The 21,206-nt window shown below is 49.4% G+C and overlaps 1 protein-coding gene across 3 annotated transcripts in view; it reads left to right on the forward strand.

Annotated features, from left to right (window-relative positions):
• CACNA1D (calcium voltage-gated channel subunit alpha1 D) overlaps nucleotides 1-21,206 on the forward strand; it is a 303,968-nt gene that overhangs the window by 201,316 nt on the left and 81,446 nt on the right. For 2 of the 3 annotated variants that reach the window (XM_047094458.1, XM_047094459.1), the window contains exons 10-14: nucleotides 13,919-14,006; nucleotides 15,357-15,383; nucleotides 18,739-18,899; nucleotides 19,681-19,906; nucleotides 20,034-20,241. In XM_047094458.1, coding sequence (XP_046950414.1) covers nucleotides 13,919-14,006; nucleotides 15,357-15,383; nucleotides 18,739-18,899; nucleotides 19,681-19,906; nucleotides 20,034-20,241 — 710 coding nt within the window. Of the gene's footprint in view, nucleotides 1-13,918; nucleotides 14,007-14,284; nucleotides 14,345-15,356; nucleotides 15,384-18,738; nucleotides 18,900-19,680; nucleotides 19,907-20,033; nucleotides 20,242-21,206 lie in introns of all 3 variants that reach the window. The other variant, XM_047094455.1, reaches the window with a different exon arrangement.

Raw genomic sequence — 21,206 nt, forward strand, 5'->3', positions numbered from 1 at the left:
GGTGGGGGGCCGCGTGAGCTTGTCATCTCTTCGTTGCCCCAGCTTCCTCACCCCTGTTAGCACTGCCAGCAGCAGCTGTGGTGGGACCGCGCTTGTGGCCCGTGGCTGGAGGAGTGGGTGTTTTCACCGGACTCAAGGCGATGGCTTCTGCTAGTCCTGAGAGCCCACTCTGTCTTAGCCCAGTCCTTCCTGTGTCCTGCCAGTGTGTGTAAAGGACCTGGCCACGTGATGACAAAATCAGTTCCTCTGCCTTTGGAAACCTAGCTGAGGAGGGAAGACAGAGGGGGCGGTGCCTCAGCTTAAAACAGAACGGGCAAGCTAGCAATGTGATCAGGGGCCAGCAGTCTTCTGTGGGAGCCCCGTAAGGCACAGTGAAGCAGCCCTGGGAGGAATGCAAGGGAGGCTCCCGAGAAGAGGTGGTGTTCCTGCTGAGCTCAAGGGAGGAACAGCCTGTGGCTTCGAAAAGTGGCAGAGAGGAGGGTACCTCTTAGGCTAGGGAAATCACACAAACAAGGTACAGACGGTTATAAATGTTCCAAACCCTTAAGTGCATTGCTTAGTAGTATAATCAAGGAAAGAAATAACCCACCTTTAAAAGTGGTAGATCTTCAGAGTTCACTCTGTAACCAGGACTCCCAACCCCACAAAGCTGAGCCGTATCTCTGGAATGTCAGCTCTGTGGTTTCTGCCGTGCACAGTGCCGTGTGACTCAGCCTGGGTAACCAGCTTGACCTTGGATACTGAAGAGCACACCCTTCTGTGGGAGTACTCCACCAGGTGCTGGGGTTTCCTGTGGAGTGAGGCTCTGATTTCCCGAGTCACCAGATGCCCGGAGCCTTGATGATTAGGGTCTGAAATAAATACAGGGGCGCCTGGGTGACTCAGTCGGTTAAGTGTCTGACTTCAGCTCAGGTCATGATCTCATGAGTTCAAGCCCCGCATCAGGCTCTGTGCTGATAACTCAGATCCTGGAGCCTGCTTCAGATTCTGTGTCTCCCTCCCTCTCTGCCCTCCCCTGCTTGCGCTCTCGAGCTCTCTCTCTGTCTCTCTCAAAAATAAACATACATTAAAGAAAAAAAAGACATAAATCCCAGGCTTTGGGAGCCATGTAGAGATTTAACTGACTTAAGACAAGAGCCCCAAGTCTCCTCCCAGCAAGGAAGTGGGCCTCCCTGAATACATTCCCAGCAGCCCAGAACTTTTGGAGAAGGAAAGCTTCTGAGGTTTCTCAGGGACACCCCGTGGTGGCCATCCATTTTCTTCTTGTCACAGCCAGAAACCACAGGGGAAGGGGGTTTCCATGAGGCCTGCATCATCCCCCTCGTCAGCCGACGATGGTTGATTTACCACCTGCACACGCCAGGTCTGGTCTCTGTCACCTGTTGGCAGGCAGTGCAGGTGGGCATTGCCGGTGCCAGCGTGCTCCCTGGGTGTGTAAGATCCATGCCCGCATAGTTAGCACCCCAGCCCTGCTCCTGCATTTTCTTTGGGAAAGGGGGTGGGAGATTCCCTAGGGATCCTTGCCTTATTCACACTGCCTTGGGACGTGTATGCCACTGACTGCCCTTTTTCAGCTGGGCCCTGGATGGGATCGGGACAGATTCCTTGCAGACATGGGGGATTAAGTGACAGTGTGACAGGAAACCCTTGCTAAGCCTCACCCTGTACAAGCAAAGGGGGTATCAGAAGCCATTAATAAGAGGTCATGAGACTTTGGAGGCAGAGGCTAGACAGCATGTAGATGCCCCTTCTCTGGAATGGGCTATGACTGAGAATTTGGACTTGAGTGCTAGGCATACTACCCAGTGTCTCCAAGCCCCCATTTTCCTGTCTGCGAGAAGGGGGTAAAGATATTTGCCCATGGAATCCTCTTGCACCATTGGTAGGAATGCAAATTGGTGCAGCTGCTCTGGAAAACAGCGTGGAGGTTCCTCAAAAAATTAAAAATAGATCTATCCTATGACCCAGCAATAGCACTGCTAGGAATTTACCCAAGGGATACAGGAGTGCTGATGCATAGGGGCACTTGTACCCCAGTGTTTATAGCAGCGCTTTCAACAATAGCCAAATTATGGAAAGAGCCTAAATGTCCATCCACTGATGAATGGATAAAGAACCTGTGGTTTATATTTACAATGGAATACTACTTGGCAATGAGAAAGAATGAAATCCTGCCACTTGCAGCAATGTGGATAGAACTGGAGGGTACTATGCTGAATGAAATAAGTCAGTCAGAGAAAGACATATCATGTTTTCACTCATATGTGGAACTTGAGAAACCTAACAGAAGACTATGGGGGAAGGTAAGGGGGAAAAATAGTTACAAACAGAGAGGGAAGGAGGCAAACCATAAGAGATTCTTAAATACAGAGAACAAACGGGGGATTGATGGGGGTTGGGGGAGAGAGGAAAGTGGGTGATGGGCATGGGGGAGGGCACTTGTTGGAATGAGCACTGGGTGTTGTATGTAAGACAATTGGACAATATATTACATTTAAAAAAAGGTGTTTGCCCATGGGATTGTCATGAGGATTAGATGGTCAGTAACTAGTAAGGGTCACTATTGCCATAAGCGTACTTACTACTACTGTTGTCATCAGACTGCAGTAAAACTTGACCTACACAGAATTATTCTTGCAGATTCTACAGGACCTCTGAACAACCTCAGGCTAAGGACCCCTTTTAGGAACACATCCCTGTACTTTCCTAAACCTGTACTTTCCTAACCCTGTACTTTCCTAGAACCTTGTACGGTTCTAAAGTATTGGTGGGAGGCAAACCTATTGACTCAGTCACGTTTGAGATACGGAAGCACGGCTTTCTGGTTCAACGTCCATTTGTGGTTGGTTGATGCTTGCTGTTGGAGAGCAGATGTCAAATCAAGTGCTTAGAGCCGCGTACACATTATCTTTTCTCTCTAATCTAAATGTCACTGTCTGCGTCTGTGGTACCCAACTCTGGCTGTACATGACAGTCACCTGGGGAGTGCAGACACATCCTGATGCCATCACTCCACGCCCACAAAGACTAGTTTGTCTGCGGCGGGACCCAGGCATGATTTTATCTGCTGGTCCCTGGAGGTTCCCATGTGAAGCCAGGGTTGGGAGCTCTGGAATGCTATCACACTGAATGTCACACTGTTCTAGGCTTTCACTTGAAAGAAGACAGGAGAAGCAGTCGGTCCGTAACTGGACTCTCTGGTGGCTGTGGTGACTGGTAATTCTAGCTTTGTGCATTCATGGAATATCTAAAACGTCCATTCTATAAATTTGCTATTAGGAAGCTGGTGTTACATGGTTAATTGAATAGACAAAATTCCCTTGGAAGTTAGTTCCTAAGCATTTGGGATATTTTCAAGGATAATTTATTTAACTTTTTGCTGAGCTTCAAGTTTCTTAAGAAACCCTGCCAAATCTCAAAGTGATTTTTTAGACGTATGCAGCTGCTTCTGAGTTAACAATGGCGTTTTTCTAGGGCCATTAAAATCTGGAAGCCTGAATTCTATTTTAAACTCTTCTCATTGTCCGTGATTAGTCTTTTTTTTTAAAAGAAGAAAACAAAAAGGCATTAAAAATAATGAAATCATTTTAAAGGGAGCTCATTCTAAAATTCTGGCCAGAAAAGCAGGGCAGTTTCACTGTGGGAACTATTAATGATCAATAGTCTCTGTAAGTGGGAGTGCATGATGCCCACAAGGAGCTCTCTTCTTCCTCAGAGGTCCCAGAGGCTGCCCCTGCCCCTCCCATCGGGACTCTGCCCCTGCCCAGCAGGTGTCTGCATGGAAGGTTGCCACAGCAGTTGCCTCCCCTGTGCCACTTGGATGTCTTTTGCTCTCATGTTTGATTTGGGGGTTGGGCAGGAAACCAGGAAGGGCATAGCTGTTTGCAAGCACACAGCATGGAAATGTGTGGGTCCTGTTTCAAAGCCTGTGTCTTCAAAATATGACTTAGGAAACTGCTTTCGTCACAATTAAACTACTTCAGGGCGCGAGTTCAAAATGGAAAATGTTCATTTAAAAGCTTTGTAAAGCAAACAGCTGCAGTTAGAGGTACGTATGATAAACCTGCTTCGGGAGGGTTGCCCTCTCCAGAGAGGTTGTTGAAAGTGCTTTTGACCAGGAGAGCCGACTGGGGTGGGCCCAGCGCTGGGGTCTTCTGGAAGACCCCCCTCCACTTAGGGTACTGCGGGGGGCAGATGGCTGCCCCGGGTAGGTCTCACAGGAGTTGGCGGGAGACAGACACAGGGATGGTCGCCCCAGTGTGGACATGAGGAATAGCCAAGTGTAGAGTCCAAGTCAGGGTTGTGTTTGTTTTTAATATGTTTTAATTACAAAAGTAATATATGCTCATTGCCAAGAATCAACGTGTAGAAAGTATGAGGGAACCAGGCTGGGCAGTTGGGGGCCTGTGCTTCCCTCACCTGGGCCTGTAAGAACGTACAGGTTTTCACAGACAGCCCACACTCAGGTCCCCATCAGCTCACGTGGCTCAGCTCGCCTTTTGTACTGAACCATGAGTCATAAACATCTTTCTGTGTTTTTTAAAACCACATTTTAGCTGTTTTCAATAAATTGTCATTATAAAGCTGCTACAATGAACTGTATACTCTCTAGCACCTGGACCTCTATAGCAGGTGTCAGAGGCATGTCTTTATGCATCCTTTGTGTGATTGTCTGGTAAATGTCTTCCTCTAACATGAGGAGACTGTGAGCTCCTTGGGGGTAGGTACAGGGTCTGTTCCTGTTCTCCACCGTGTGGCTGGAACCTGGCGTGGTCCTTGTCACACATATGAGCTCCCAATGATTGTTTGTTCGATGAAAGAACACAGAATAATAACACCTCACATTTATCAAGTGCTTCCTAAATGTCAGACACTGTTCTCAGGCCATGGGTGTACTCGTCCATTATTCCTCACAGCACCGTGGGAGGCAAGAACTTGACAGGTGAGGAAGTTGAAGCACAAAGAGGTTAAGTAGCTTCCCAGGGTCGCATGCTTGTCAAGTGGACAAGCTGGGATTTGAACTCAGGTTCTGCTCGTTTTCACATGAGCCACCGTGAATCCGCACAAATGCATGCACATGGATGTTCACGTTCTTGTGGGAGAGAATACCAGAAAGGGATTTGCTGGGTCCCAGACGATGCCCATTTTAGAAATGTGTCATGCCCGGTGGTCCTTATGCACATCACCGTGTTATGGGTGCCCATTTCTCCATGTCCTTACCCACTCAGGATTCCTTCTGCTTCCCCCCGCTGCCCCTGCAGCCCTCTTCCTTGAGCGTGTGGCCTCTACCCTGAAGACTAGCCTACCTGCAGTCATAGCATATCTCAGAGCCCAAAGGAGCTGGAGACCCTACATTCATTTTTCTTGTGACCTAGTGGCCACAGGGGAGTTATACTCATAATGGCTGACCACGCCTTGCCAACACTTATATTTACTGCGTTTACTGTTTACCGTTTACTAACATAAGCAAAGACTTACCAAATCAGGTAACCTGTCCTTGGTCTTCCAGCCAGGAAGTGGTGGGGCTGAGGGTAGACCTGGCCTAAGTCCAGAGCCCACTATCAAACCCCCATGTGTCCTGACCCACAGGGCGATACGGGCTGGACCTGCCCACCCAGGACCCCTAACTGCTGCCAAGTGCCCTCTCCTAGCGCCCTTCTTAGCAGGGAGGCCAAACCCTAGGAAGCTTCGTCTCTGATGGGCTAGTTGGTTGTTTATTTAGGACAGGTTCCTAGGGTCAGGCATTTGGTATCCTAGCTATGGAAAACGCACTTCCCCTCTACTAGTCAGACCCCGAACGATAGATGTCCAGGTGAGGAAGACAGTTTGGGATTCGCGGATGTGGCCGCCTCTCGGGTCCTCTGGGCCCCGTTTCCCTTGCTCCTGCTGCTCTCTGCTGCCCTCTACTGAATCGTAATGACATTGCCTGTGTTCCACCTGAAGGAGTCACGGTGGCCGACCTGCTAAAAGAGGATAAGAAGAAAAGGAAGTTTTGCGGCTTTCGTCAACGCAGGGCTAAAGATCATGGTAAATGGCTGAGGTTGAACTTCCCCTCAGGAGACTCCTGTCCTGAGGCTTCTGGTGCTTTCTCCTTGCACATAGGCCTGGTGTGAAGTGCATGTGCCCGTGTGGTGTGTTTATAAGATGCCTATGTTTGAACTGCTTGATTTCTTTGAACCTCGGTCATGTTGTTTTCTTCTTGCCTTTACCCCAAATGTGTGGTTTGGCCAAGACAGCATTGCAGTTTCCTTTCTGTTTGAACTATACCTTTTAAAGAAGCAGTCAAACCCCCTTGGAACATTTAATTCACCACGAATGTTCTTACACTGGAAGACAGACTTCTTAAACACGTTTCCCCAGTGAGGCTTTTTCATCTAAACTGTTTAGAAATTCCAATGATGTTATTTGATTGATTTTTATTTTCCAGGTTACATTTTTCAAACGGCCTGCTGGTTTTCCACCCTCTGGTTGGTTTGCCCAGGACATGCTAAAACTAGTAGTTCCAGTTTCCAGAATGAAGTTAAAAATCTATTCCTAGGATGCAAAGATTTGGGGGCACTTGCCTTTGCCAGTTGGAATGAGGAAAGGGCTTGTGTGGGGTACAGTTAACTTCCAAGCTATGCTTTAAAAAAGGAATGCTAGGCTGGGTGTTGTATGTAAGTGATGAACCACGGGAATCTACCCCCAAAACCGAGAGCACACCTTACATACCGTATGTAAGCCAATTTGACAATAAATTACATTTTAAAAATAATAAATTTTAAAAATCTTAAAAAAAAAGTAAAAAAAAAAAAAGAATGCTAGGGGTGCCTGGGTGGTGCTCGACTCTTGGTTTCGGCTCACGTCGTGATCTCGCGGTTTGTGGGTTCAAGCCCCACATCGGGCTCTGTGCTGATGGTGCAGAGCCTGCCTGGGATTCTCTCTCTCTCTCTGCCCCTCCCCTGCTCGTGCTGTCTTTCTCTCTCAAAATAAATTAATTAATTTAAAAAAAAAGAATGCTAAACATAGACCCTTATCAGAAACCCTGGGGTCAGAGGCAGGGCCGTCCGCATGTAGGGCAGTTAGGCAGACAACTCATGTCGTGTCCTGCCTGCCAGGTCACCACTATAGTCTTAAAGTGTCGTGAAGCTTTGCCTGTGCATATCACACAGTCCAGCTAGTTACTGCCACTGAGATGGGCCTTGGTCAGACTCTGGAGGAAGAGTCTATTTGACTGTAAATAGGGACACAAAGCCAACTGCCAAGGCAGCAGAGGGGACACATTACATTGTATGTTTGGCTGTAGCCTTTCCCATCATGGGAATGCTGAGCTTGTAGATTGTAGGACCCAGACTTGAACAAGACACGGGCGGACTGACTAAAGGCTTTTAGCATCTACGGTCATCAGAAGACTTGAAAGTGGACAGGAGTAGAGAGTGTCAGACATAAGATCCTTGCGCTCCGGAGAGCACACTGTGGCCCCGAGAGGAGAAAGAGCCTTGTGTGGGGGTAGGCCAGTTAGGGACAGAGCTGGGGCTGGCTCACATTCGGTTAGTGTTTGCAGAGGTTTGCAAAGAAGACCCGGCCTTGATGCAGCTCCTGGAGGCCTCTGCAGAAGAGTGGGCTTCAATTAAGTGGGAAATATTGTCACTGACATAAGAAAACTGAGGACCACAGCCCTGGGCACATCACCGTGAGAAGATGAGTGTTCTGTCCCCAGAAGAGAAGAGACCTCTCGTGGGGTATGCAGGTACCCAGCCTCCTGACGGGGGCTCAGGTCTTGGGATTTTTCCAGGATGTTTTGTTAGCTTTCTGAGGTATACAGGGAGAGGAAGAAGCCTCGTATTTTTAGGAAACATTGTATTTGAGTGGGGGAGGTCTTTTATTGACCAAAACACCCCATGATCCTAAAAAAGACCCCTGATGATGCTGTTGGGGTGAGGGCCCTTGTGTGGATGCCGTGCTCCCCCTGTCATCAGTCATACAGAAATAATTATTGTCAGGGCATCATTCCTGCTTTAGACACAGAAACCTTGGTCTGGCCTTGACCCACATTCCCCAAGAAGAGTCTGGCTTCTTTACAGCAATCAGAGTCTGTTACCCTGTGACAGCTAAGCGTGTCCCTACTAGCAAGCACAGGCAAATTCCTTCAGGGGACGTCATGGCACTGCTCGTGCTTGTCATGAAAATAAGATAAAAAAACCACAAGATCTTGACTTCGGATCCCCTATCCCTGAAGAAGGCAGCCATGACTGCCACCACTCCGTTGTCCAACCTCATGCTTCCACCCTTTGAAAGGAAAGAGTGAGAAGCTTTAGGTTGCTTAGGCTTGGAGGCCAATGCTGAAAGGCATCTGTGAGTGTACAAGAGAGCCTGTCCTGTGGAGAACAGAGGACCATGGCTCCAAGAAGCCCAGGACATCTGTGAAGGACACGTGGTGTGCCAGGCTTGTGGAGAAGGCTGGGGAGCTCTGGGCTCAGCTGGCATGGGTCCTGGGTCTCCTGTGGCTGGCTGAGGCCTCTCGGGGGCTGCTCCCTGCCCCAGGGGCTCTGCCTGGAGGTGGCTTGCGATCACTTCTCCCGGGCAGGCTGCCGGACTCCTGGTGGCCCTTCTGAGAAGTGGTGGGCAGGTGCTTCACAATACTGCTCATTCCCTGCTGTCCTCACCAAGCTGGGGGAGTGCAAAGGAAACTCCCTCAGTGCTGGCAGTAAAACCAGACAGCCTGTGGGTGTTTCGTCTCTTCAGCAGTTCAAGCAGGTCAGAGGTAAATGGGTCTTAGAGATGATATCACTCAACAACTCATTTTATAGATTAGCTGACTAAGCCCAGGGAGGAAAAGGGAAGGGACTTGTCCCCATGTTACCAGTGACAAAGACCCAGCTTCTCTGACATTTTTGTGTGTGCATCTTTTGGCCTAAGTAGGCTCCATCACTGAAGGAAGTATGTTGGAGATTTTGCTATACCTGCTAATGGGGAACATAGCTGTGGGGCTGCCTGCTTGAACCCACACACAGCCTCATTCACCGTGTGTGTGTGTGTGTGTGTGTGTGTGTGTGTGTGTGTGTGTGTGTTGGATTCTCTCTGAATTCACAAGTCAGGCAGATTTGGTTGAGAACTATGTTCTTGGCAGTGAGTGTAAACAGAGGAGTGTTTACATGTTGGTGGAAATGCTAGTTAGTTGTGCTGGGCTGAACAGCGGTGTACTTCCCTGGCTTATTTTGTGCAGCATTGCCCATAGTGGCATCTAGATCTTAGAAGCAGGGCGGGTTCACAGAGAGTACTCCTAGCAGGGCCCCGCCTGGGAAGGTCAGGCCAGCTTTCGTCCGCAGAGCCGGGCCCACTGGGCTGCTGTCTGGCGTCGCCTCCTCACCAGCAGCGGTCCTCGGGGCCTTTTCTCAGTCCACCCATGTGTAAGCCTCAGCGCCTGCCCTGGAGGTCTCCTCCTGATCCTGCAGCCCGGAGTAGCTTACGGAGCATTGGCCCTGAGCTCCCTTAGATCTCCAGCGGGCAGACTGCAGTGCAAGTCAGCATCCTGTTCTAGACGGGCTCACCCGGATGCCTGGTTTCACCCGGATTCTGGAAATAGCTTAAAAAAATTTTTTTTAATGTTTGTTTATTTTTGGGAGTGGTGGAGGGGCAGAGAGAGAGGGAGACACAGAATCTGAAGCAAGCTCCAGGCTCCGAGCTGTCAGCACGGAGCCCGACACAGGGCCCGAACTCAGGAACCGCGAGATCATGACCTGAGCCGAAGTCGGACGCTTAATCGACAGAACCACCCAGGCGCCCCGGGAAATAGTTTTAAAACTTATATTTAAAAAAGTGAAAACTTGCTCAACAGAGCTCTCAAATTCCCTGGAATGTGTGAGGGGAAAGGATTTACAGCTTCTCTGCGTGCAGATGGCCCCCTTGGCCTACTTCTTCCGGCAGATCACATGGTGGGATCTGAGGGGTGTCTCCGCCTGCATCCCTAACGAGGCCGAGCCACTTGTCAGCAATGACTGTTAAATCTGTACTGAAGGGGACAGCGTGGTCACCCTGAATGGGGCAGCCATTTAGGGTAAAGGCATGTCTTCCAGTGGTTTTCCCATGGATTTGCTTACGTGGATTTTCGTTAAGTCCCAGTAGTCACCATAGCCGCTTGATCCTTGTTCTCTCTCTCCTTGCTGGGGTGGTCTCCTGGAGGTGGCCTGGCTGTAGGCCAGGTTTCTAGGGGTTAACTGAGGTCATCGGGAAAACAAACCAAGGCTGCTGGATAATAGGCTTACTTGGCTTTTGGAACTTTTAGTGTGTGGCATTTTAAGGATAAACCAACATATACCAGTATGTTTAAGTATATGAAATGTAATTTTAAGGATATACCAGCATACATATCAACATACATCAATAACGCACACGTGTCCCGGCATATTGAAGCCCATACCGTGAGCACAGGGGGTGTGGCCGGGTGGGAAGCAGGACGGCTTTCTCACGCAGGCCTGTGTGTCCCAAGGCAGATTGGTCAGGTCTCTTATCTGTGAAACTACAGAGCTGCTTCATGTAATCTCTGAGGCCCCTTCCAGTTCTAACAGCCTGTGATCCTCCTGTCTTGATTTTAAAAACATAGATAAAGTCCCACGGGGGCTGAGTGAAGTAAAACTCGGACCAATTTTTTAACATGAAAAACAATGAGTGCCTCATACAAGTGGAGGGTGAAATGCTTTTGCCCACTGGGCCTGCGGTCTCTGTACTTTGGGGAAAGGAAATGCTACCCTGTGATAGGGAGGGAGGGGCTGGGGCACGTAGAAAGGCTGCCGGGCCCCATCAGAGCCCTCAGATGCAGGGACTGGATCACAGTCCGTTTCTGGGATCAAACGAGTCACTGATTATAGCGTAGTCACCGTCCTCTTCCTTTGCCTCCCCTTTGCCGCCTCCTCAGCCCTGGTTGATGTCATTCTGGCTTAAGTTATTTATTATGGGTCTGTGGCTCTCTAGATGTCAAACAATAATGATAGAAAAGTTGCTATGTCTACATCAGGCTAAGCTAGGCAGAAAAGCTGCAAACCAAGAGTGATAGCCAAAACTGACTGAGGAGCCTGGAAGATTGTTCAGACTGGATGTCTCTGTGCCATACTGGAAGTGGTCAGGGCAAAGGGACCCTGGATTTGGGCCATGAGGGGAGTGTCGCTTTGCTTCCAGGGGACTCCGGGAGAGCCTTCCTGAGATGATAGTTACCATGTGTGAGCCTCACCGATTGCCCAACACTCTGGACCCACATAGGATGACCCAGGACTGTGAGAAAAACACACAGTGTGTTTTATCTCACTTAATTCTGCCAACAGCCTTGTGAGGTGGGTACTTTCCATTTCACAGATGGGAACATAGAGCCTTGGAGACTTCGACCACATTGGTGCGGTTAAATTTAGATCTGGTTGACAGGAGAGCCTGCTCTTAGCCACCATCCCACCCCACCTGAAGGATGGAGTCTGCCTGGAGGGCAGGGAAACTTCTCTCCATCTGTGCAGCCAGCCCTGACACTGTGCCACATAATTAACCTCTCTTCGTTTCTGTCTAGGGAGTTTGCCTGTATTTCTTATCTTTCTCCCCACTTGGTTCCCACATCCAGAGAGTAACTAGTACATTTAATTCACTGGTAACTGGCACAGAGCCAGAAATGCAAAGTGCCCCCCTGCATTTACCAAAGCCAATACGTAATTTATCTGTTTCCATCAGAGTGTTTAAAAAACGAAGCTCCAGGAATGCAACGCAGCAACTGTATTGACAGCATCATGGGACGTGGCCCTAGAAGAGTGAGAAGCCACAAAGATTTAGCCTGTTCAGAAGTTTGCTCTTTTGGAAATAGTAATAACAGTTACAGTATGATTAATAGTAGAACCGTGAAGTGTTAACCTGTTAGAGATGGAAGTCACCCTCAAGAGTGTGGAGAGTTAGTAACACCACTTCCCAGATGGGACATTAAAGCCTGCAGAGAGGTGGGACTCTGTCCAGCTAACTGGGGCCTGTGGACGACGCCCCGCCCCGTGCCCCGTGTCATCCTGCTCTCAACTTCTGTCCCCTTAGTTAGTAGTGACAGTAACTACCAAGAAAAAGCATTGCACAGAGACGACTCATGGTCACGTTTGTAGGAGTCTCCCACTGTGATGTTCTTTGTCACTGAAGACAAGGGTGACCTATGGGAGGAACACATTAACAATGAACTTCATTGCACTTTACAGTGTTTTCGTCTTTCTCCTCAAGTCAGAGCACAGATCAGTCATGGAGAAGAAAATTGCAGGAACAGCTCGTGTGTGTGTGTTTATGGAGCTTTTGTTAAAGGCTTATCTGCGGTTGGATTATGTGGGGTTTTTTATTTTTGTCTTTTTTTTTTTTTGAGTGGAGTAGTAAAAAAGTGAATGAAAGCTTGTAGTTGGTTTCTTTTGACTTAATTGAGGAAGAAAAAAGGTTTATTCTGAGAGAATATCTGTAGTGCGATGTCGGTCTGTAATTTTTGCTCATTTTGCTTTCGATACTTTTGCCTAAATGCTCCTGGACACGGCTATGGGACTTAGGTGCCCACAGAGGGAAAAGGATTCCCTTCGGCAGGAAAGATGTGTCTCGGCTCTCTGGGAGCCCAGCCTTTGTCCGAGCAGGGCCCACAGACACGCGGCCACACCATGGCACTTGCTGACCCGGCTCCTTTGCCCTCTGCGCCTGGGCCGGCCTAAGAGCCTCCACCAGGGCCCTGCAGCACCACTGCCCATTTTTGCAGATCAAACCGGAGGCATCCTTGCTAAGAAAAGCCATGTTGGCAGAGCCCACAGGGGGAAGGCCTTCCCGTTGCTACCATCAGGTCTATAAAAGACGGTCACTACAGTTCAAAATTAGGCATCAGGGTAAAGAAGCGCACGTGGTTGGGCGGTTCTCCCACATTTCCATCTTCAGTGAACCCCTCTCCTAACCCAGGGCAGAATTCATCATTCCTTCCTATGTGTTTCCAGGACTCCTTGCACGGAACCCTGAGGCGGCTCTCTTCTGAGTTAATTGGCATCCATTGGTTTTCCAAGGCAGGTGCAGCGCTGTGTCCCTCTTTATGCCCTGCATCTCCTTCCTGGCCCGGCTCCAACACATGCCTGTGATGCTATAGGGTTGAGTCAGGTGGTTGAGAAATAATGCCCGTGTGCCAGATGGTGGGTCCCGGGACCTCCCAGCATCCCTCGGTGCCTTTCTACCTCCCCTCTACTTCCTCTGCTCAGGATCCAGCTGTAGAGGAGTGACACGTGTCCAGAGACCCCGGTGACCCTGAGACCATGGTCAGCTTTGCCCTCTGGTCACTGGTTTGGAGCAAACCTTCTACCTGTCAGACTATATGCTTTCTGTGTGCTCTGGTTCTGGCCGCTTTGGTGAGAGCCTTCTGCGTATTGGCCGCACTGGTTCGGTGGAATGTAGACATCAGATAAATTAGTCAATAATGAGTAGCGTTCTGAAATTTTTAAAAAGATTTTGTGCTTGGTACCTTCATGTACTCCTGCATCCGATACGTCTGCTCCTTCAGTATATTTAAAATAAGAATTCACGTATGAAGTGTTGGTCTAGATTTTCTAGAGAGCGGCAGTTGAGGCAAACAGAGATGTCACTGTAACTGAGTTGTTTTGGTGGCCTCACGCAGTGCATTCCTGGAAGTCAAGAGAATACGCTGGTGTGAGGCCCAGAGTTCCTCCCCTAGGCTGAATTTCCTCCCGATGGGGAGGAGGGGTGCCCTATGGGCTTTCTTTGCAGAACAGCAGATCAGGTCCTGGGAGCAAAGGGTCCCTGCCATGGAGGTGCCTGACCTCTCACCCTCCCCCACCCTCCTCCCAGGCTCCCAGAGGGCCTGCCTGGTGGTGGCGGCGATCTGCATCCAGCCAACTCCGGGGCACGTAGAGCCACCAACGTGCCCGTCTAAAGCGTTGTCTTCTCCCCGCAGCCAGCATGCCGACCAGTGAGACAGAGTCTGTGAACACGGAGAACGTAAGTGGTGGAGGCGAGAACCAAGGCGGCTGTGGGAGTCTCTGGTGAGTGTGGAGGCCGCTGGCCCTCCTGCCCCTCCTGTCTTCTTGGAGGGACACGTGTGGGGGAAGGCACCCCAGATTTCAGTGGAGCCCCGGGGCCATAGCCTCAGGTGCACGAGGGGTGGGTGGGCTCACCCTGGACCCCTTGGTCCCCCCTCCCATCCCAGGCCCCCAGGCCCCCGGCGTTTCACATGCCTCTTCCCCCAGAGCAGCCCGTCCTGCTGAGGCAGAGCCTGCTGCGGGGCGTGCCAGGTAACCCGGCAATTCCACTGTTCCACTAGGTGCTGGTGGAAGCGAAGAGGCACGGCCAAGGCTGGGCCCTCTGGGTGTCGGCGGTGGGGGTAACAGGCCTGATTCTCCTCCCTGTCTGCTGTTGGCATCCGTGCCTTGACGAAGCGCTTGTATGGCAGAGCGGCTGACAGAATGCGCTGCATATTTAAGTTTTCCTTCACTGGCAGGTTCTCTGCGGCCTCGTACACGGGGCTGGACACTGAGAGCCCACTATCCTTTGCTCACGGCACCTGTTTTTGGAGCCCTGCACCACCCTCTCCTAATAGTGGAGGGCGCCACCACAATCACCCCTGTTGGCTTCTGTCTGGATAACCTGGGCCCTGGTGGGGACCAGCAGTGTGCAATGTGCAGAGTGCTGCCTACTCTGGGGAGCCCATGCGATTTTATTTCATTTGCTTTCTGCTGGTACCCTTCAGGTCTTATCTCTGTAAAGTAGAGGCGGTGTTTTTAAGAAAATTTGATCTTCTTGCAGAGATTCGTAAAAATAATGTGTTTTGGGCAGAATGCTCAGCAATTTAAGAAGTGCGTTTGCCTCCGTTGTCTTGCTCCACCCTCTCTACAACATTGTAAAGTAGGCGGGGGGATGGGTTCGTTATCCTCATTTTACAGATGAGAACACTGAGGCTCAAAAAGTTGTGCTGCTTGCCCGAACCCATGCAGTTAGTGGATAGCAGAGCCAGGACTCCTAATCCAGTGCTTCTCTTGCTGTAGTAGCAGCACAGTGTGGCTGAGTTGCAAGCAGGGGAGTGGGTGGGCTGACTTCAGTCTGGGGAAGTGGGGTCAGGGGAGAAGGACCTCCACCGGCATCAATGGCCTGTGACAGGGCTGCACAGGGCAGCCGGCTAAGAGTCTTCTGCCTGGGCCCTGGTGGGTGTCAGCCTGGCCTGCATGGCCCCGGCAGACCTCGCCTCCTGCTCTGCTCTCACCCCTGCTGGCTCACTGGGGAAGCTGGGGATGCTGAGCCCAGGCTTCTGTGCATGGCTTTTCCATCTCTTAGCTGAAGTGATGGGGAGAAAATGCTCAAACCTTCCTAATCGAAATCGTATTCTTTCTTTCTTTCAGCCAAGCCATCTCAAAATCCAAGCTCAGGTCAGTATCTTCTGTTTTGTCTTAAGCCTGTGTGCTGGTGTTTTACTTTCTAACTTCTCAACTATACATGGAGTTGCTCTAGACTTGGTTTTTACTCTGTGGGCTAGAACGTTCATATGGAAGATCGGTCTGTCCAGTAAGTATCAAACACCTGCCCTGGAGAGCAGCAGAGTAGGTGCTGAAGATCTTGCCCCAAGACAAACTGACAGGACGTAACAACGAACAATTTCTTGTCACCAATCAACCCTTCATACTCCTGCCCAGAGTCTGTCCTTAAAGAGGGATTCTTCTTGTCTCTTTTCTGCTTACAAGTTTTTTATGGAGGGGGATTCAAGAGGTCTTCTGAGGTGCTAGTGATGTTGTATTCCTTGCTCTGGATGCAGGTTACATGTTTTGTTGGTAATAACACATTGAACCATATACCTATGATTTGTATACTTTTCCATATAAATGCTATTTTTCAATTAAAAACAACATTTTACTACAAAAATTGACTTGAAGTGGACATATGAATGTAAAACCTAAAACTGTAAACATTCTAAAAGAAAACACAGAAGAAAAATCTTTGTGACCCTGGGTCAGGCACAGGTTTCTTAGAGACGAAACCCAAAACACTGGCCATATGAGAAGATAAGCTCCAGACCGGAAGAAAAAACATTTGCAAAACATTTGATAAAGGACTAGTATCCAGTATATGAGAAGAATAATACATAAATATGGTGTGAATAATTGGAAAACTATAAAAAAGAGTTAGTATATTTTAACAGGTATGTCACCAAAGAGAGGTGGATGACAAAGAGGCACATGAAATGACCATTGGTCACGAGGAAAATGCAAATTAAAATCACGGTGAGACATCACTATACACCTATTAGAAAATTTTTTACACCTACAGATCAAATTTTAAAATCTGACAATACCAAGTGCTGACAAGGATGCAGATCGGTGGGGATTCCCATATATTCCTACAGGTTGAAAGACACGGTCCTTTTGAAAACAAGTTGACAGCTGCTTGGAAAGTTAAACATCTATTTACTGTATGACCCAGCAATTCCACTTCCGAGGTATTTATATAAAATGAAGATCAATGCCTGCATGAAAAATGTTTACATAAGAGTTTACAGCAACTTTATATGTAATCGCTATAAACTGTAAATAACTCCAGCGTCCGTCAGATGGCGAATGGGTAGACAAATTGTAGTTCGCGCATATGACAGAATAACGCTCAGCAATAAGAAGGAAAAAACTGCCAATAGATACAACACAAACGAATCCGGAACGTATTTTTGCTACGTGAAAGAAGCAAGTCTCAAAAAGCTCTATATTGTGTGATTCTATTTATTGGACATTCTGGATGAGACAAAACAATAGGGGCTGAGGTGAGGAGGGGCTGAGGTGAGGAGGGTGGGTTAACTGTCACAAAGGGCCGTGAGGGAAGTTCTTTGGGTGATGGAAATCTTCTACCTCTTGACTGTGGTGGTGGTTACAAACCCTCTTCCTAAATGTTAATAGTTACCACATATCTATCGTATCTCAATAAACTGGACTTAAAAAAGAACAATTAAAGGCCCCTCCCTGACTCCCTGTTGCCATAGGGCATATTCATTCCTTCATAATTTGGCCCCCAGCTCGCTCTCTGGCCTGATCCTCGGACACCGCCCCCTTACTCCCCACTCTGTGGCGGTAACTGGACTGCTCTCAGTTTTCAACATGCGGTTTCTTCCCATCTCAGTCCCCTTGGCCATGTGGTCGCCTGGGGTGGAGTGCCCTCCCGTCTGCCCCCTGGTGAACCCTTACTCTGTTATCCAGATCCCGCCCAAATCTCAGCTTTTCAGAGAAGCCTTTCCTGCCTCACGCAGAGAGCATTTGCTGCTCCTGTCTCTCCGCCTGTACTCGGGACCCTGAGAGAAGCGCTTAGTGGGGATTTATAATTGTTATTTGCCCCAACCTTGCGTGCTTTTCAAGGTCAGAGGCCGCAGGACGAGGCACCTTCTTCACCTCCATATACCCAGTGTCTGGAGCCCCATGAGGGGCAAATTGAGAAATGCTGCAGGACTTCAGGGGATGGGAGAGTGAAGCCTCCAAGACCTCATGATGAGATGCTTGTGACTTGTCACTACAGCATAAATAGAACCACCAACTCTGGTTCTTTTTCGGATCACCTTGCTTGTGTGTACTGAATTATGTATCTCAGGAGAAACCCAGCCTCAAGGGGACAGTCTTTAGTGGGATTTTTCTACACTGGTCATCATGTTTCCAGCCACCGTTACCATGGAAACCGCATAGCAGGAGCAAGAACAAAATGCACTTTGCTTGTGCCAGGCCCTGTTGAAGAGTCAGCGTGGTTCTTTCTTTGCTCGGTCCCTGGGTTACGGTGTTTTTAGCATAGCAACGCCGCTGAGTCAGCCAGCGCTGCAGCTTGGACCCAGCCTGGAGATTCCTCTGACTCAGGCCCCCAGAGGAGGTGCCCACAGCCCCCGTCAGTGAACACAGCCTGCACAGGACTGACATCGCCACTTGGCTGGCCTTTTATCTGGGACCCACCTCACCAATCCATCCTGTGGCAGGGAATGTTTTCCACGGGGAGAAGAGGCTAAGGGAGGGGATCCTTTCCCTAACGACACACTAGAACTGAAAGTCGGTAGAGGACATGCTACTTGTCTGTCTGGCTCAGCTCATCTTATTTGTATGAAAACATGATTCAATATTGGCTCTTCTCCTAAAGGTATATTTTGAGCATCGCTAGTTAGCAAGGGCACCTGATGACTCAGGATGAAGACTCATGTCCTACTCAGCTTCGACAAGTCTGCCAGCCTCCGGAGGAACCTCCCGGATTTAAGAAAGGACCTAAAGTTTCCCTAAAAGGAAAACTGGGTTTGGAGCACTTTGCTGCCTGAGAAATTCTGTACGACGGTTAAGATGCTGCAAGAGATGTGTATGATCAGCCAGACGGCTCTCTGCACCCATAGTGTGAACAGACCCGTGTACCATATGGTGGGAACTGCATATATGTGTGCGGGCTCGGTTTTGCATCTGCATATGAATCTATGAATATCTACATTCTTCTCACTAGTTTGAGGGTTGCTTAGGGCAGATTACGGAGTTCTCTAAAACCATAGGAAGGAAACTGATAGCGTGATCAGGTCAAGATACTATTTTAAAAGTTGTATTTTAAGACCAACACAATTAGTATGATGACTTCTGTTAATTTCTGTGTCCTTTGTTCTCATCTTTCCTTCCTGCACCCCGTGACCTGGGTCTCCAGAGTTAAAGACAGCTTATGTCTCCATAACGTCTGTTGGACGTTCAGATGCTTTGTCTGCCATTCGGGGAGTAACTTTTGCTTCTCTTGCAGCCGCCGCTGGCGCCGCTGGAACCGATTCAATCGCAGGAGATGTAGGGCTGCTGTGAAGTCTGTCACATTTTACTGGCTGGTTATTGTCCTGGTGTTTCTCAACACCTTAACCATTTCCTCCGAGCACTACAACCAGCCTGATTGGTTGACGCAGATTCAAGGTACGAGCAGAGGCTGTTCTCTTTTTATTCTGACTCTGAATTAGGGACTCCTGAGGCTGTCCTCGTAGTCTTATCAATGTGCAATGTCGGGACATTCCTGGAGGGCACTAGCTTGGAAGACAGTGGAACCATCCAAAGAGAGGCTGCACCCAGAGCGGCGGGGGCGTAGTCCTTGTCATGTGGTCAGTGAAGCACCTTGGGGCTGACTGACGCCCGAGCCTCTCATTGTCTTAACCCTGTGGCAACCTAAGATCAAGGAATCTTGCAGTTGAGAGGGACCTCGTCTCCCTTCTCCCTGACCCTACCGGAAGCTTTATTTTCCTGTATGGTATTCTTGGCAAGTGGTTGTTGCCACTTGATAGACAACTGCTTCTTCTATAATTGGCACCTAAGCAAGGCCAGATTGCCCCTCCATGACTGATGGAGACGAGAAATATAATATGCTGGTCTAAATGCAGAATCATAGGCTTTTAGGGCTAGAAAGCATCAGAGATTGTGTGGGAAACTGCTCCTCCCCATTTTATAGTCTGGGAAACTGAGCCCAGAGAAGTCAAGGGGCTGCTCCAGAGTCCCATGTCTAGGTGGTAGCAGAAGCAGGACTTGAACCCAGGAGACAGACCGTAAATATTGACGCTACATTTCTGTAACAGGCGCCACAGCAAAGACAGGGCAAAGTGCTGGGGCATTTCCAGCAGAGACTGGTGGGGTGGGAGGAGGGAAAACGAGTCTGAGCCAGTCCCACGATGAGACCCCGAGCACGTGCGCCCCTCTGTCTTTCCAGATATCGCTAACAAAGTCCTCCTGGCTCTGTTCACCTGCGAGATGCTGGTAAAAATGTACAGCTTGGGTCTCCAGGCGTATTTCGTCTCTCTTTTTAATCGGTTTGACTGCTTCGTGGTATGTGGTGGAATTACTGAAACCATCCTGGTGGAGCTGGAAATCATGTCTCCCCTGGGGATCTCTGTGTTTCGGTGTGTGCGCCTCTTAAGGATTTTCAAGGTGACCAGGTAAGGATGCGTGTATGTCGCTGCAGGTGTTTTCTGGCCGGGGGCTGGCGACCAGCCACATCCCGGTCCAGCGATGTCTGCAGTTCCTGCGGGCGTTCTGGGCTCACACCCCCATCTTGACTTCTAGGCACTGGACTTCCCTGAGCAACTTGGTGGCCTCCTTGTTAAACTCCATGAAGTCCATTGCTTCGCTGTTGCTTCTGCTTTTTCTCTTCATCATCATCTTTTCCTTGCTTGGGATGCAGCTGTTTGGTGGCAAGTTTAATTTTGACGAAACGCAGACCAAGCGGAGCACCTTTGACAATTTCCCTCAAGCCCTCCTGACGGTATTCCAGGTGAGCCCTCGCGAGGAGCCCGTGTGAGCCGCCAGCTTGTCAGTTCACAACTCAGGAAGACGGGATGATTCTGCCGTGGTTAGCGACCTCTGCCCCAGTAATGCTCTGACAAATCTGGCACCATGAAAGCCATTTGTTTCGCACTTGACTCCGGCTGTCTGTGTGGTGTGATTCAGTGTTTTTTGTAGGACCACTGGATATGGTACAGGACAACAAACCAAAAACTTCTGTTTGATTTTGTGAGGTTTGCGAGGTTTCTGTGATATAGGCTCTAAAATCCTCTTCCTGTTCTGCGCTAATTTTTGCCGGCAGGCCAGCTTTGGGACCCTGGCTCTAACGGATTTGTGCAGAGAGGTGAATTCTGAAGTCCTAATGCTCTGGTGTGCAGTCAGAGGAATCGGGGTGATAAAAGAGTTGTGACAGCCTTCAGCCCCTTTTGCTCTCCCGCCCGTGATGTAATGAGGACACGCAGGCCCTGAGCATGTCTGTGCCGTTGGGTCCTGGGCAGGCACCGCGGCTGAGAAGGAGGGACGGTGTCAGAGGTGCTCAGGTGGCTAGGCACTCAAAGCAGCAGTGTCTGCTCCCACCTGGCTTTAAGCTGGGTGTTCTAAACCTCCCCCCTCCCGCCTCCGCATGTGGTGACCTGAAGCCCTTCCTCGAACAACGAGTGGCATATAAATTTAAAAGACCCCTCTGCCCCTGTTGCTTTCACACACGATGCCAGTGAGCTCCAGCTTTGGGGGAGTCCATCTGGGGAGGCTGGAAGGCATGGTGGGAGGGGCCTAGACACTGAGGCCGCCCTGCTGGCTCTTTCAGTGCTCAGCTCTGTGACCTTGGGAAGTCACTATCCGTTCTGAAAAAAACAAGAGACTAGAGGGAATGATCTGTAGGATTCATTCCCACTTGGTCATTTTGAGGTGGATGGAATTCTTGTCGTCGCCATAGGCCATACTTTTTTTGAACTA

The sequence above is a fragment of the Lynx rufus genome, unplaced genomic scaffold (genome assembly GCF_022079265.1).
Source record: "Lynx rufus isolate CCGP_SWC_20201006 ecotype Redwood Valley unplaced genomic scaffold, mLynRuf1.p SCAF_4, whole genome shotgun sequence".
Taxonomy (NCBI): domain Eukaryota; kingdom Metazoa; phylum Chordata; class Mammalia; order Carnivora; family Felidae; genus Lynx; species Lynx rufus.